The following is a 16,974-nucleotide window of genomic DNA, read 5'->3' as shown; positions in this document are numbered from 1 at the left end:
CGTTGTATCATTGTTATGGTTGTGATGTTTCCCTTGTAGTCCACTCATTGTTCTTTTTTCTCTGTATTAACATAAAGTATTTGTCCACTAGAAGTTCTATTTGAAAAAGTAAACTGCCCTAGCACTATATTCAGCAAATTGAAGGGTCATAAAATTGAACGCAATCATAACATAGACAAATACACATCACCAAATTATATTTCCAGCATTGGTAAAACAAGAAAATGTTTGATGCTAGGAAGTAGTCACACATACATGAATAACGTATATGCTATATGGAGACCTGAAAATAAAATAAATAGTTGAAACACGCGCTTGTTATTATTTCTGACTGTTTGCAGGTTGATGCATATAATACAAGTATGAGAAGAAAAAAAAATAAAGAATACAAACACAAAGTTTAAAAGATAAGATGACTATCAAATAATCAAATAATTTTTTAAAAGATTGGGAAGGGCTGGTGTGTTGGTTTGGGACCTTGGAGTGTGCTGCTTTCAAGGTTGATTCTTCCCAATGCCAATTTCAGTGACCTAGTTTGGCTTTTTATAATAAAAAAATAAATAAATAAAATTGGAACCTCTTTTGCCTTTGTTGTTTCTGAATTTAGAAGTCAACTATTAGATTATTCAATGACTACTAGTGATCTCTAAATTGTAAGTTAATAAAACATTTAATAAACATTCTAAGAACAAAGAAACCATGGAATCTGCCATGGATGAAGCTTGACGAAGCTTGAAGAAGAAGAGAGAATTGAGAAACAGTTACGGTTATTTTATTCAATGAAAAAACGGTTACAAGCATTGTTTATATAGGAGCTTAGAGTGACACGTCATCACTATCACTTCTAACTAACTACATGAAATGTAAATGCAAGCTAAATGTAAATGAAATTACAAAGCTAAATGAAACTTGCATCAGAACTCAGAAGCTATGTAACTTCAGAAGCTCTGTAACGTCAGAAGCTATGTTCAGGAGCTGTGTGACTTCAGAAGCTCCGTAACGTCAGAAGCTATGTTACTTCAGGAGTTGTGTCCTTATTCTTTGACAGCTCCAATACTCCCCCACAAGCTGGAGGTTGGTATATGTCAATCATCCCCAGCTTGTTAACACACTCATAAAACTGTCTAGGATTTGATGCTTTGGTGAAAACATCAGCAGTTTGATTGTGTGAAGAAATAGGCAGTAACCTCATAACTCCAGCTTGCAATTTTTCACGCACCAGATGACAATCAATATCAAGATGCTTTGTGCGCTCATGAAACACAGGATTGGCTGAAATGTGTAGAGCACTCTGATTATCACAGTAGAGCACTGGTAAGCGTGAAGGTGACTGCTTCAAATCATGGAGAAGAAAACACATCCATTGCAGTTCACGAGTTGCTGAAGCTAGAGCTCTGTATTCAGCTTCTGCAGAAGAGCAAGAAATAGTGCTTTGTTTCTTTGATTTCCAGGACACTAGAGATTTCCCAAGAAAGAAACAATACCCAGAAATGGATTTTCTGGTGTCTAAGCACCCTCCCCAATCAGCATCACTGAATCCAAACAGTTGTAAGTCAGATGATTGGGGAAAGAATAAGCCACGACCAGGGGATCTCTTAAGGTATCGAAGAACTCTTAGACCTGCATGATAATGAGTAACTGTTGGTGAAGCCATGAATTGACTGAGTTGCTGAGTGGCATAGGCAATATCTGGTCTTGTAGTTGTAAGGTATAACAATCTACCCACCAGTCTTCTGTAAGCAGCTAAATCATGGTAAACTGAACCTCCATCAAGATGCAAACGTGAAGATGGATCAAGGGGTGTGCTTGCAGGTTTGCAACTGGTCAGTTTAGCATCTTCTAAGAGTTCCAGACAGTATTTTCTCTGACATAGAGAAATACCTCTAGAAGAACATGCCACTTCGATCCCAAGGAAAAATTTAAGCTGGCCCAGATTCTTGATTCTAAAAGTTTGATCTAAAGCAGACTTCAAGATATCAAACTCAGTAAGAGATGTCCCAGCTAGTATGATATCATCAACATACACATGCAGGGCAGTAAAAGATCCTGCAGTGGATTTGATGAAGAGAGTGTGATCAGAGGCTGCTTGAATGAAGCCCTGTGCATAGAGAAATGTGGTGAGCTTTTCAAACCATTGTCTGCTGGCCTGCTTAAGTCCATACAAAGACTTAAGCAGCTTACAAACTTGTCCAGGTTTAGGAGAGATGACTCCTTGAGGCACCTTTTTATAGATAGTTTCATGTAGCTCACCATGAAGAAAGGCATTATTTACATCCAGTTGGTGCAAGTGCCAACCATGAATGGATGCAAGTGCCAAGAGTACTCTAATAGTGGACATTTTGGCAACTGGAGAAAATGTCTCAAAATAATCCAGTCCTTCAGTCTGAGTATACCCTTGGGCCACCAGCCTTGCTTTGAATCTTTCAATACTCCCATCAGCATGTCTCTTAATTTTGTACACCCATTTACTACCAATAGCAACAGCATCTGATGGTAAATCAACAAACTCCCAGGTATTGTTAGCATTGAGTGCCTCAATTTCAGTCTGCATAGCTGTTATCCACCTGGAGTCTTGATTAGCATGATGAAAGTTTGGGGGCTCCACATCATGAGAAATAGAGAGAGCATATGCCTTATGTTGTGGAGTGAGTTGAGAGTAAGACATATAGTTTGTCATAGGGTATACAACAGAGTCACAAACATAGTTTTTCAAGTGTGCAGGAGGTTGAGTAACTATTTGAGACTTTCTAATGGGCACTGGTGCTTCAACTTCATTAACATCATGAAGCTCCTGAGTGTCATCAGCTATAGTATCAGCTTCAGAGACATTTTCATTATCATCTGTATCAGCATTAGTATTACTTTGAATACAAACTGCTGTGTCATTAGGTGACTCAACAGACAAGTCATATCTGCTGTCTAGATAAATGTGAGTGTTGGGAACAGGATTCAAGGATGAAGAATGAAATGGAAACTCCAAATCAAAGAACTTCACATTTCTGGATACAAACACTTCAGAATTGTGAATGTCTACTAATATGTACCCTTTCATTCCTGATTTATAACCAAGAAAAGCACATTTCTTGGCTCTAGGGTCAAATTTGTGTCTGTTAATAGACAAAGTAGATGCATAACTCAAGCATCCAAACACCTTAAGCTCACTCAAATCAGGTGTTTTATTATATAACATCTCATAAGATGACTTATTTTGCAAGATCTTAGTTGGTATTCTATTCAAAAGAAATACAGCATGTAACACTGCATAAGACCAGAACTTCTTGGGCAATCTTGACTGAAACATTAAGGCTCTGCTAATGTTCAATATATGCTGATGTCTTCTTTCTACCCTTCCATTCTGTTGTGGTGTATATACACAACTTCTTTGATGTAGTATGCCTCTTTTAGCATAGAAATCTTGCATAAGAAACTCAGGTCCATTATCACTCCTGATGGACTTCACTTTCTTTTCAAATTGATTTTCTATCATGTAGACAAAGCTTCTGATCTTGTCTGAAGCTTCTGATTTGGTTTTCATCATAACCACCCAAACATGTCTACTATAGTCATCCAAAATAGTCAAAAAGTACTTGAAACCATGAATAGATTCAGTAGAGAAAGGACCCCAAATATCAACATGCACAAGTTCAAACACAGTATGTGCATTATTTTTACTAATAGAGAAAGGTAATTTCTTTTGTCTGGCCATTTGACATATATCACAAGCCACATGATCACTTACAGAAATGTAACTATACATTTTATTCATGCATAGCATTTTATCATGAGATAGATGCCCAAGTCTAAGATGCCATAGAATACCAGAGGGCACTACATTATCAGACTTGTTATTAGAAGCAGAAATACTTGAAATTTTGACTTGTTTTTGTGTTCCTTTTTCAGCCTTCAAGTAATAGAGTCCATCTATCTCTTCAGCCAAACCAATCTTCCTCATATCCTTCTTTGCCTGTATAATACACTGGTTAGCCTCAAAATTCACAATGCAATCTTGTTCTTTGCATAACTTTGAGACTGATATAAGATTTACAGCAAAATCTGGCAAATATAACACATCATGTATGTGTAGAGTGTGTGATAACTTGACACTTCCTCTATGACAAGCTTCCACAATAGTCTTGTTTGGTAAATTGACACTTATAGGTGTAATGTTCCTATAACTAGTGAACCAACTCAAATCATGACAAGTATGGTGTGTTGCACCAGTATCAACAATCCAGCTATTATCATCAATTTTGCAAATAACATTATCGATAAAGAGTTTACCTCCAATGTTTACACCTGAGCCATTGGTTTTTATCATGTTTGCTGAACCTTTAGCTTCAACATTACTTCTCTCCAAAAGTGCTATCAGATTCTGGTACTGATCCTTAGTCAGCATCATTCCACTCTCATCATTTTTCCCAGCAGAAGTGCTTCCTTTAGATTCAGTATCTTCACATTCCACAAAGTTAGCATTAGCAAAAGAGTTTCCACCTCCTCTACCCCAATTAGGAGGATAACCATGCTTCTTGTAGCATGTTTCAACTGTATGATTAGTTCTATTACAAAAACTACAAACTCTGGGATTTCCTCTTCCTCTTCCTTGAGAAAAACCATTTCCTCTTCCTCTTCCAAATTGTCTCTGACCATCTATGGCATTGATCAACCCAGAAGCAGTATCATCCAAAACTGGTGATGATACTGTATTGTATTGCATCTTTCTCTCTTGCTGTAAAACCATTGAGAAAACTCTATTAATCTGAGGCAAAGGATCCATCAACAGCACTTGTGATGTTACCCCTTGGTACTCTTCACTCAGTCCCATCAGAAACTTGATAATCCTATCTTCTGCTCTGAATGCTTTGTTGCTCCTCATAGCCAAACAAACACAAGCAACTGGACATGTACATTGAGGCATAGGCCTATACTGATCCAGTTCTTCCCATAAACCTCTCAATTCAGTGAAAAATTCAGTAACTTTCTTGTTTCCTTGCTTCAGATTCGCAATTTCTTCTTGCAATTGAGCAACCCTAATTCTATCTCCTCTCATGAATCTATCCTTTAAATCATTCCACATATCCACAGCATTTTCTATAAAAACCACACTTTGTGCAATTGAAGGTTCAATAGAATTGATTATCCAAGTATGAACAAGATTATTGCACCTTTCCCATCCAGCATAGCTCAAATCATTTTCATCTGGTACAGTTATAGATCCATCAACAAACTTAAATTTGTTCTTCATTGCAAGTGCTCTTCGCATCTTCATAGACACGAGTGATAATTTTCACCATTCAATTGCGGTGTAACCGTAACCGTTGTGGATCAAGGCTTTGATCCTGATTGTTGTTGTTTGGCACCATATTGAAGAAGAATTCGATCAAAGATTCAAAGAAGAAATGAGAAATTGTTCAAGAAAGAACAATGAAAAACCAGAAACGCAAAATCAAAGCGAATCGGAGAAAAGAGAATAGAAAACAGAGTGAGCGAAGAAGATGAACTTATCTAACGTTCAATCTTCAATGTGCGGAAGCAGAGCAAGAGAATCTTGCTCTGATACCATCTAAGAACAAAGAAACCATGGAATCTGCCATGGATGAAGCTTGACGAAGCTTGAAGAAGAAGAGAGAATTGAGAAACAGTTACGGTTATTTCATTCAATGAAAAAACGGTTACAAGCATTGTTTATATGAATCTCAAATTCTTTCACGCTTATACCACAATTTGATATTTCCTGCACATCTTGATATTTGGGGTCCTTTCTCTAATGAAAAAACGGAAGTGAAAAAACGGTGGCGTCATGAAGTGTCACACTAAAGTGAAAGTAGGAAATTATCAATTTGATTCCTGAATCAAAAATCAATATCTCGAAATTGAATCTCAAATCTCTAAATCCTGAATTTATTTAACGTCAGAGACTAAACTGATAACGAGAATGCATTGTATTTAACCAAGAGTCGGAGATCTTTGTGACAAAAAATACAAAGTAAGGGACCAAAGTGACAATTTTCATGTCTTGTCATTGTTTGTTAAAAAAAAAGAAAAGAAATTGTCTCCTCCCTTGTTTACGTCTTTTCCGCTCTTCTCAAATTCCTTCACGCTTATACATTGCCCCCAACCCTTTCACTTCCGACTCTTCTTATGTAACAATTTCACGGATTTTCAGTCCTAATGGCGGAAGATATAGTAAGCACTTTACCAGATCCGATTCTCTGCCATATTCTCTCATTTCTCGAAACCAAAGAATTCTTTCCAAACGATGGAAGTATCTATGGCTCTCAGTTACCACTCTGTACTTCACCAACACGACAGAGATAGACGACAGCACCCATTTTTGCTTTAACGACTCCGTCCACTCTGTTTTACTGTCCCGAGATCCCGCACTTCCCATAAAGACTTTCCGTCTTGTGTACCATTTTAATCTACCTCACCGCCCCAGTAACAGTGTTTCCAAGTGGGTCAACTTTGTGCTACAACGTGGAGTTGAACACCTTCATCTCGATTTTTCTATGTTGACTTTACCCATCAATATTCTCAATTGCAGAACTCTTGCGTTCTCAAGCTTTCGGGTTTCAGTGTGGAAGAGGGTTTTTCTTCTGTTCTATTTCCGTCTCTCAAAACCCTTCATTTGAACTATATTTGGTTTACAAAATTTCGAGATTTCATGTTAATTATAAGGGGATGCCCAATTCTTGAGGATTTATTCACATCTAATTTGTCCTTTGGTTCCAGCCAATCTCTTACCCCTGAAGAGTGGAAAAGCTTTTGTTTAAGTAACTTGACTAAAGCTGATATTGATTACACTTGTTCTCATTTTCTGTTGAAAGCAGTTCAATATGTACGCTCTCTGCGCTTGGAAATCAATCAGGTTTGTTTATGACTTACTTACTGATGTTGGCATGGAAAAGAAAAATGTTACTGATGTGTAATGTATTTGGGTTTTATTTATATATTTTGTGTGTGATAATTTTTACGTTCATTTCTATCAATTTATGTTTCTACATATTTGAACTAGGTGTATTACATTGATGATTTGATTCCTACATTTCATAATCTGACCCAACTGGAGCTTATTTGTATGGATTATGGATTATTATACGTATGAATTCATAGTGGAAGTTCTCAAGCATTGCCCCAAGCTTCAAAAGCTTGACATTCACCAGGTTTGTTATAGATTGTGTCTGATTTATTTATTCATTGCACATTCTTGGAATTTGGGTTAGGTATAACTCAACCCTACAACATCGGCGTCTATGTTGGTAAACTTTCTTGTCTCATCCAGTGTGGGACTTTTAAAATAAAACACTCTTATGATTTTTATTTTGTTTTATGGGCATTATTAACAGGGCGATTTAGACGACGAAGATAGAGAAGAAAATTGGGTAGACCCAGATGTTGTTCCGCAATGCCTTTCATTACACCTTAGAACTTGCAATCTCTTCAATCTCTTAGGCCAACAGCCAGCAAAGTATATTTTGAAGAATGCAAGTGTTTTACAAACCATGAAAATCTGGAACCGTGGACAGCCTAAAATTAGAAGAAAATTATCTTCATTCCCAAGGGCCTCTTCAACGTGCAAACTCAATATTTATCATGGTTCATGATCCATGTAAGTAGTAGATACTCTAATCATTCCTGTCATTTAATTAGCTAATTAACTTCTTTTTCTACCATGGAATTCCTAGATTTGGTAGTTCGAACTAGAACTCTGATTGTCATTAACTTTGTCTTTGGTGCTTAAGTCAAGGAAAAGTGTTCCTTAAATCATATAGTACTGGCTTACCTGTTTTTATTTTTATTTTTATTTTTTTAAGATTTCATATCCATGTTGATCCCTTTTGTGAGTAAGTAGTTTTATGCTTTATGACTTCATATCCATTTTGTGAGTAGTTTTATGCTTAATTCTGATTCAATGGTCATGGTAAAGTGTTCCTTAAATAATCTTTTATTTGCTTAACTATTTTTATTTTTATCTGTTTATGATTTCACATCCACATTGATACATTTGTAGGTGGTTGTATGCTAAATTCTGATTTGATCCATAAACATATGGTAGGAGGGTACCATTGTTCTGTCACAAAGGAAAAGAAAAGGAGGAAGGTGCAGTTGTAATTGAGTGTCTCATTTTTGCCATGTACCTTCTTTTTTATTTTTAGGGTCTTGCTAACAAGTGCCCTTAGGGCACTTGTTAAGGATGCAAAAATAGAAATAATTGATAAATTTAAAGTAGAAAAAGTTACTTTTTAAAGTTTCCATGCATTGAATGCACCATTTCCAAGACAAAATTTCTTCTTTGGTCTTCTTAACAAGTGCCCTTAGGGCACTTGTTAGCATTTCCCTTATTTTTAATAAGCATGGACAAAGATTAAACGAATTAGTTGTATTCGTAACAGATTCTTTATTTATGTCTTCTGATAGTATATTAATGTTTTGATTGTCCCACGAAAAGGGACTTGGATCTAAATGATCTTGATCCGTGTAGTTGACCTTGACTAACAGGATAACGTTTTTCTGTTAGTGTTACGTTCCGATTGCATATATCCGTGTCTTAACCAAATTTCACCAAAAATTAATTTCTTAATTGAGATAGTATTGTATATACAGTTAATAAAGGATTGTAGACAGTCTAAAATCTTAAATATTATAATTACAAAGAATGAGCCTCATTGCATGTCTAACTGTAGCAATTGACACACGGGCAGGGCACATTGTTTTGGAGAGATTCATGGATTGGTGAGGGTGTGGTACTAAAAGATAGGTTTGAGAGATTATGATAGAAACTGATATGAAAATACAAATTAATATTAATAATACAACAGATTTCCCAAGAAATTCAAGAGTCTTGGTTCTCTCCCCTCCAAGAATTCGAGAGCTTGGTCTCTCTCTTCCAAATAACCACTTTCTACTTTTCAGAATAATCCACAATAGTCTGGGGTTACCCTTTTTTATTCACACACAATACATAACTAACTTAATAACTAATTGTTACAAGATAATTTACATAATAACTGCCATAACTGTTATTATAAATAATATTTATTTAATAATAATAGTCTAACAGATTATTTCTCATCATAACTGAAAAAGGGGTCAAATTAGTGGATTTATGTGGGGAACGAGAGGGTAGGGAGGAGAGAAGTTGAAATTGGAACTAGAGAAGAGAGCCTTTTAATTGTGAGAATGAGTTTGTTGGTTACATGACACAGAGTGATAAAAGAAGAGGGTTTCAATGGGGCTGAACGTGAATACTGGAGCTGGAATGGTGTCGCTGGAGGAGTATTTTCTATGTGAAGAGCATATACGGTTTCAAAAGGGGAAGCCGCACATCCAAAACCCTTTTAGTATAAGTTTGTTCAGCACAAAGATGTTCCTCCAAAAATGTTTGTATGTTGCGGAAGTTGTTTTAAAACAGGTTACCAACAAAAGACAGTCTAGATAATAGGGGAGCTGTTCTGCAAGATATGAACTTGTGTATTTGCGAGAGTGGGGCCGTTGAAAACCTCGTATGTGTGATCTCTAGCATAGAATCTAAAAATCATAATCAGTCAATTTTATTAGAGTTTAGAGTCCTTAGAGTATTGTTAAATAGCCAAATTAAGCATTGAACATATCCTTTCATTTCACTTTGCTTTCACTTGGGAACATGGGTGCAGTACTGTAATAGCTAGCTATATTGATTGACTTAGTTCATGTTGGTGGATCTTCCATTGAATGCAAATATTTATAATTACCTAGGGTATCAACTATTCTTGACAGCTTTCTGCCCATATTTTCTCCATTTGTGTCCATCTTCTAGTTGATCAACCTCACTTTTTGTCATGAAAGCAGACTTTGGTTCCTTCTGTTTCTTCTCTCCTTTCTTCTTATCCACCCTGATCAAAAGATGAAAAATACTTACTACGAGGAAAGGCAGAAAGTCACCAAGGCTTTTCTGCTAATATTTATTTAGACCATAAAGGGAAAAAACACGTCTATTTCTTTTGCATTATCTTTCATTTTTTTTATTTTTTTTTTATTTTTTTTTATGTTCAGCATATGTTCTTGTTCTTGTTTTATGTATCTTGCAGCTTTTATCTTTTTTCAGCTTTTATCTTTGCAGCATAATGAATTTTATGTAGTAATAATTTTATCAGCCACGGAGATAAGCCATAGTATTAACACTATTGTTTTCCTAACTAAGATACTTGAGCACTGATTTATTGTTAACACAGTTGGTTGTGTGCATGATAGATGCTGTGAAAATGGAAAATACACTTTATTTTGGTTTCTATAAAATGGTATGTTGCAGCAATGAACTATTGCAATAACACAGTTGGTTGCAGCAATGAACTGTTGCAGCAATGAACTAATTTCCCAATCTGTGCAACAAAGCAAGCTATTGCAATAATGGTTTAATTTTCCTTACCTCATTTGCTGATAAACAAGATCATGTTAGATTTTCACTTGTCTTATTCCATGAGTTCCATGACTAAAGTCATCATGGTTCTTGATATGAAGAACAATGACGGAAGAAATTTCTATTCGATTTTGACTTGTTTTTTTCGTACCTATTGATTTCAGAGAACATGTAGAAAAATGATCACGATCAAAGTTCATTCCAGTGGCATTTTTCACCTCATTAGTACTCAGCAGGAATATGGAAGGAAACCATCTTTTTTAGGGAGAATGATTTTGGACATGGTAGCTATATGTACTTTATGAAGATGCCTTGTTAATCTATTGAATGAATTTCATGGAGAATTATTTTCAAAATATGCATGAAGGGAGGTCGTGGAACTGACCATATAACTTTAAGTCTATTGAATTAATCTTGTATGCATATTTTCTTTTTTGCTTGTAGAAGTTAAAGTGATGTTGTACTGGTTATTTTGATGTTACTGATATATGAAATGGATATGCAGTGGTCTTTACTTATGCTTTTCAATAGTTAATTCTATTTTATGCCATCTGCTTAAAATCGAGACTTCAAGTAGTTTCACATGAACTCACTCAAAATTTTGAATGAATATAAAACATGACCAAATTTGATAGTTTTTTCAACAATTTTTTTCTTCTCACTTTATCTTTTCAAGATTTGGTCTCCGTCCACTTCATTTGCTACAAGAGTGATTTCACAATTTTCAAATTAAAATGAGTACATGTTAGCACAATGATCATACTCTGATGGATGTTTATTTCAAAAGACACGTGGACACCAAATTATTTGCAAAGGTTCTAAATTGTGGTTGTAGTTATGCTATAAAGTATAAACCATTTGGGTTTTGTGAAAAGCGAGGGATGATAAGATTTTCAAGGGGTCAAATTTTAAGGTGGAGGAAGTGGTTGAGGAGAGGTGGAGGAAGTGGTTGAGGAGATTAAGGTGTTGTCTTGGAGGTGGATGTTGGATAGGACTCACACTCCGTCTTGTCTTTTTTACGAATGGTGTTGGAATCCTAAGCTTTGTCTTACAAGGTTGTGTGGAGGTGCGGTTTTGGTAGTGCAGGCAAGTTCTTTGTTGTTTCCATTTAATGGATGTTTTTGCTTGGAGTAGCTTTTTCTTGGATGGTTTGAGTTTTATTCCTGGCTTTTCCTTCTTAGTCTGCAGCTGTTGTTTTGATAACAGGGGGACTGTTTTGCGCTACCAGCACAGGTTTTTGGTGCATTGTTTTTCGGTTCTGTTTGGCTTCGGAAGCTTGGAGTGCTTGGCAGTTTTTAGTGAGGCAGGGGTCTGCTTGGGGAGTCAATGCAGGTTAGGCCTGGCTGTGTGTATATGTCGGCCTCGCTAATTTTGGGGATGATTTTTTTCTTTGTATTGGCTCTTTGGCGCTTCCGTTTTTTAATATCGGTGCCTTTTGAACTTTTTTCAATCCACGAGTTCTTGTGCGTCTTGCATAGACTCGACGTGAATAATATTTGCTATTTTAAAAAAAAAAAGTTACGCTGTAAACCTTGTACTTTGGCAAAATGCGGTGGACACTGCCACACTCGTGGTTGTGATACTGTGTGGGGACTGGGGACCTCTAAAACATTAACATCACCGCGGAAATTTGGTGCTAACCTCTCTTGGTTTAATGTTTAATTGTGGTTTTAGTGGTAACCTTCCTTCGTTTAAGGTTTAATTGTGGTTTTGATAAAGTCAATTTAGAACAAGCTCGTTATTTATTCCCCAAGAACAAAGTAAATTTCATGGAAGAAATCAGGTTCATTAAATCTTCGATAGGAATTAATATATTTAATCGAGAAATGTTAGCAACACACATTTTAACACTTTTCAACACACTCTCTTTAATTGGTTAAAATTCACATGGAACCCACCAAATTTATACAGGGCTCATGTGATTTGGTGGGACTCATGTGAATTTTAACCAATCAAAGATAGTTTGTTGGAAAATGTGTGTTGCTAACATTCCTCATATTTACAATAGTTACCGGTGGGTCATCGTGAGTTGAGATCCTCTTCATTTATAAAAATAAATAGAGATTGTCATTACGAAAGAGATAAACACAAAATAGATGATGAATCCTATCATTAAATGGGTCCTACTATCATTAATTATTCTCACCATTTTTTTATGTCTTTATCTTATCTTATCCAAATGAAAGAAATGGTGTAGAGTTTAAATGAAGAGGATCTTAAATCGGTCATCATAGGTAACACAATATATATATAAGAGGACAAATTTATGTGTTATGGATTAGGTGCTTTCATGATTTCCTCAAAACTATAATTTTCTCAAAGTTTAGTTAAGAATCATACAAAAAGCACTAAGTTTTGTCCTAAATTATAATGCATGTAATATCATGCTAGCAAAGACGATTGAGAAAATTTTACCATTGGATCCTCTAATGTGTGATTTACATATGAGAGAATATTGTGTAATTGTCCACCATTAAAAATGAGTAAAAAACATTTATTTTTTTTATATGTTTCTCAATTTCAATGGTATGAGAAGAAGCATTACCCTCTCATGTGTAAATCTCATACACATATGAGAGGATCCAAATCCCAATATTTTTCACCATTTCCTCTTGAATGCACCATAGAGAGAGAGAAAAAACAATAGTAGTTTCTGCTTTCAAGTTATTTCATGTATGAAAGTTGAATCTAGTAACGATTCATTGCACCCTGGTTGTTTCTTTACGTTCCTTGTTTCATCAAATTGTGGCACATATTTTGAATTAGATTTATAAGAATTTAGCAGTAACTGAAATACCAACTAAAATTGCTTGGTAACTTTTATATAACACAAATTAGAAACTGAGAAGAGGCTATGGCTTATCAGGAAACAATTGAATGCACGTCGAGATAGAACAAACCATCTCAAAACCATAATACAGTAAAACATTAGCTGGACAACACTCCAACTGCAGAATTATGCACTAAGTGATGATACATACTCCAACAGAAATTATTGAAACCGAAATCATGAATTATGCACAAAGATCAACTAAACTCCTAGCCACACTCACAGATGCAATCGTAATTCACACAAAAAAACCAAGACCGTTTGAGATACCAAAGATCTGCACCTGCAAAACTGGAAGCTTTCACTCCGTCAACCTTCTAAGATCCATACTTCATAAAGCTCCATGTTTGCCTCTCCCCCACAATATGCTCATCATCTCTATAACATCTATTGCAATAGCCTATGTAGTTGATGCCACGCAAAAAACGATTCTATTAGATGATTATCATTATTGAAAAATCAGCCCATATCAGATAGCCATCACCCTCCCAAGTCCCATGTCCATTATTCCATCAGTAGCATGAACTTCAGTAAAAAAGAGTAGAGCAACATCACATCATCATCCAAAGCACTTCAACAAAGTCACACTAACTGTGCGCCCCTCAATTTTACGCAAGTTAAACACCAGACCACTACCAAAGGCCACTACAAAATAAGCTAACTTGCCAATATTTACGTCGTATAACACCAAGCACCGCACCAATCACACACAACCAAAAAAACACCAACCAGCACAATACAATTAACAAGTTTCTACTGATAGAGGTGTAACAGCAAACATACCAGTCATTTTATAAGACGAAAACAAAGAACCATTGCCGATAGAATACCCAATACTTCCAAACCATTCTATCGCTAACACCATCTCTAAATCTCACCTTTCAATCTCCACCAGTAACTGAGATACCGACTCTCTCAACTCCCATCTACCACCCTTCTAAAGTACAACACTCTCGCCTTTATATCCAAAGATAAAGAGAACAGCAATCTAAACCTATTTCTTCATGCTCCTCTACCTACCCAATTTTCCTCCCAAAAAAGTGTATCTCCCCTACCAATTTTGTTTGAACCCCCAACATTCTTTGTCCAACTTTCTCAAATTACCCCACCATGCTGATGCCCCTCAACCCCCCTCTCGAATTTCACCTTGCAACTCACCATATTTGAATGTTAAACTTTTGCACAGCGGTTCATTCCTCTTGGTCTTCAATCTCCAAACCAATTTTTCAAATAAAGCTAGATTAAAAGCACTCAAATTTTTAATACCCAATCCCCTTAAAACACTTGAAAAACACAAATTCAAAATTTATACCCTTTGTCGGTCGTGGTTATGTATCATATCGATATTTTTAAATAAACGCAAGACAATGATTTGATAAGCGTCAACATAATTCAAAACATAAACAATTAACAGTAAGAAAGGGAAGTTCACAAAGGTTTAGAGGAGAAATAATCAAAATATATATTTGAAAATATGTGACATAAAAGACCTAATAAAACAGAGTTCAGGAATTTCAAACTATCCCATGCTACTATTGCATGTATTTAGAATCCAATGTAACTAATGTAGACATGCCCTAACCTTTGCAGTAAAATGAAAATTTGCATGTAGGAGAGCCCCTTGGACATGAAGATAATTTCAGTAGCATTTGGTGGTTTATATTTATATCTACCACCGAAGTATTAATTGTCATGATGCGCATTACTTTTGCATTCTTCATAATATACTTTGCAAATTGATGCTCGCACTTCTTGCCTTTATAAGATGTAAGTGAGCATGTTCTAAGTTGAGAGGAAATGCATTCTGGAACAATTTCTGGTTTCTTCCAATCATCCTCGTCCTTTCCATATCCATAAAGCTATCAAAATCCACATACAAAAATCAGAAAAGAAATACCTAAAATATAGTTAAAACTACAATTTAAAAAATATGATCATTGGCATAAGTAAAACCTGATCAAGAGTAACATTTTGAAGTTTAGGACAATGTTCGAGCACTTTTACCAGCCACTTCCATTTCCTCTGCCGATTTGATGCAAATATAAGCTCCATGTGGGTTAAGTTATGAAGAGTGTGAACTTTTAGCTCATTCCTCTGCGTGAATTACAAAGACAAACATTATAAATCATTCAGATTATGTTCAACAATTCGTGTAACTTAAGCTATAGTGAAGAGCAATGATAGTCATACCACTTCCAGACGCAGAAACTTTGCATTACAAATCCAAGAAAATGGAATATTCCAATTATAATTAGAAATGTTAGCTCTAACCAAATTGGAAAAGCATTTAAACTCTCCTCCATCAATATCATTTGGAACCCTTAAGAGAACATGAACATTTGTTTGTAATTCCTCTAGAATGGGACATCCTTTGACAATCTTGTTAAAAAATTCATTATAATCTCCCAAATGGTAAATGTTATCCAAATGGAGAGTTTTGAGCAGTGGAAAATCGAATTGAAGAACAACCTTGAGTATTAGTCTCTTCACCTTAAGAACCACAAGGTTCCTGCAACTGAAAACACTGGAAAGTGCAGGACCTAATCTGATTTGAAAATCAAAATCAGTGTTAGAAAAGTCTAAAGAGAGACTCTCAATTCCTTTTTTTACAGCAACAGGAACGAATCGATTGATATCATGTGGATCACATCCCGAGGAGGTACCGCATTTGAGGCGGAACGATAATAGGGGCAAGACGGTGTTACGGGTGAGCATGACAGAGTAGACAAAATGTCGAAAAGTGGCAAAGTCTGTAAAGCTTCGGTCATCGAAGTCGAGAGTGAGAACTGAATGCCACAATGGTTTCCATCTTTTGGAGAGGATGCTCGTGGCTGCAGATGTTTTGGTAGGGAGAAAAGAGAGGATATGGCAGATAACAGAGTCCGGCAGGTTGCTGATTATGTCGACGGTTGGAATGGAACGCTGGGAAGACATCGCAATTGAGATATGGAAGGATGAGGGCGTGAGGAGAGTAAGGGTTTGCAGAGAGGGTTTTTGTATGTTTTGTTTTCAGGAGTCAAAAGTGTTTCAGCTTTGGCCGTGTGATCGATGAGTGGTGTGAAGTGAGGTTATTTTATTGGGGGTTTGAGAATATTTGATGGACAAATAAGAGCAAAACAAATTTTTTATTTTATTTAGGGAAACAAAACAAAATAAAAATTAAAACAAAATCTTTTTGATATTTTGAAAATATTTGACTAAAAAATAAAACTAAGAAAATATTTGACTAAAAACAAATCTTATATAATATATTTTTTTCTTTGAGGATATAACTAAATGGGTTAAATATGTTATTGATCCCTACATTTTGCGCCTCTTTGGAGAATAGTCCTTACATTTCAATAAATGTTGTTAAAATCGCCACATTTTTGCTCTGTTAGCACAAATTGTCCGTACTGTCTATTTTATTAACAGAACACTGATGTGGCATAAGGGTGGACCCATTTTGTGTCTTGTGTGACAGGCATATTAAAAAAATAAAACCTAATAAGCCAAACGATCTTCATCTTTCACTTATTCATCTTCATCAGGGTTAACGGTGTTGTGCACATGATTTGTACTCCTTGACCTTCCTGGTCTGGTTGTCATCCAGCTGAACAGATTTGAACTCCCCGTCAGGGGTAGGGCGCTCGAAAGGTAACTTCGCTTCCAAAGGGAAAGACATTTTTTTCCCTTTCTCGCCTTCATGTCTACGTAAATTGTGGCCATGTCTCCGTTATTGTTGTGATATTTCATCTTTAAATGGATCGTC

The 16,974-nt window shown here is 35.9% G+C and overlaps 2 protein-coding genes and 1 pseudogene across 3 annotated transcripts; 1 reads left to right on the top strand and 2 right to left on the bottom strand.

The window, feature by feature from the left end:
* Positions 1-3,586: 3,586 nt before the first annotated feature.
* LOC146905815 (uncharacterized) lies at positions 3,587-5,212 on the bottom strand. The gene is made up of 2 exons (XM_085729736.1): positions 4,282-5,212; positions 3,587-3,964 (listed from the first exon to the last, which is right to left on the bottom strand). Exons 1-2 carry the CDS (start codon positions 5,072-5,074, stop codon positions 3,930-3,932), a joined length of 828 nt encoding a protein of 275 aa, XP_085585862.1. The 5' UTR covers positions 5,075-5,212; the 3' UTR covers positions 3,587-3,929.
* A 956-nt stretch (positions 5,213-6,168) lies between these two features.
* On the top strand, positions 6,169-10,697 carry LOC146905814 (FBD-associated F-box protein At4g10400-like; annotated as a pseudogene). The gene is made up of 4 exons (XR_015020347.1): positions 6,169-6,865; positions 7,013-7,160; positions 7,344-7,606; positions 10,558-10,697. The product of XR_015020347.1 is annotated as an FBD-associated F-box protein At4g10400-like (transcript).
* A 3,914-nt stretch (positions 10,698-14,611) lies between these two features.
* Positions 14,612-16,267, bottom strand: LOC146905813 (FBD-associated F-box protein At5g56370-like). The gene is made up of 3 exons (XM_085729734.1): positions 15,414-16,267; positions 15,177-15,317; positions 14,612-15,082 (listed from the first exon to the last, which is right to left on the bottom strand). Exons 1-3 carry the CDS (start codon positions 16,155-16,157, stop codon positions 14,801-14,803), a joined length of 1,167 nt encoding a protein of 388 aa, XP_085585860.1. The 5' UTR covers positions 16,158-16,267; the 3' UTR covers positions 14,612-14,800.
* Positions 16,268-16,974: the final 707 nt, after the last annotated feature.

The sequence above is a fragment of the Medicago sativa genome, chromosome 7, assembly GCF_051527215.1.
Source record: "Medicago sativa cultivar Bolivia chromosome 7, Bolivia_mono, whole genome shotgun sequence".
Lineage (NCBI taxonomy): Eukaryota > Viridiplantae > Streptophyta > Magnoliopsida > Fabales > Fabaceae > Medicago > Medicago sativa.
The sequence above is the reverse complement of the archived record's forward strand: the minus strand, read 5'-3'. Positions and strand labels throughout refer to the sequence as shown.

Excerpts from the sequence above, each read along its gene's own strand:
- LOC146905815 (XM_085729736.1), bottom strand. The coding sequence starts at position 5,074 with ATGTGGAATGATTTAAAGGATAGATTCATGAGAGGAGATAGAATTAGG. Across the intron at positions 3,965-4,281 it reads CTCAGGTGTAAACATTGGAG|GCAAAGAAGGATATGAGGAA; the intron begins GTAAACTCTTTA and ends TGTATTATACAG.
- LOC146905813 (XM_085729734.1), bottom strand. The coding sequence starts at position 16,157 with ATGTCTTCCCAGCGTTCCATTCCAACCGTCGACATAATCAGCAACCTG. Across the intron at positions 15,318-15,413 it reads AGTTTCTGCGTCTGGAAGTG|AGGAATGAGCTAAAAGTTCA; the intron begins GTATGACTATCA and ends TAATTCACGCAG. Across the intron at positions 15,083-15,176 it reads AAAATGTTACTCTTGATCAG|CTTTATGGATATGGAAAGGA; the intron begins GTTTTACTTATG and ends GGATTTTGATAG.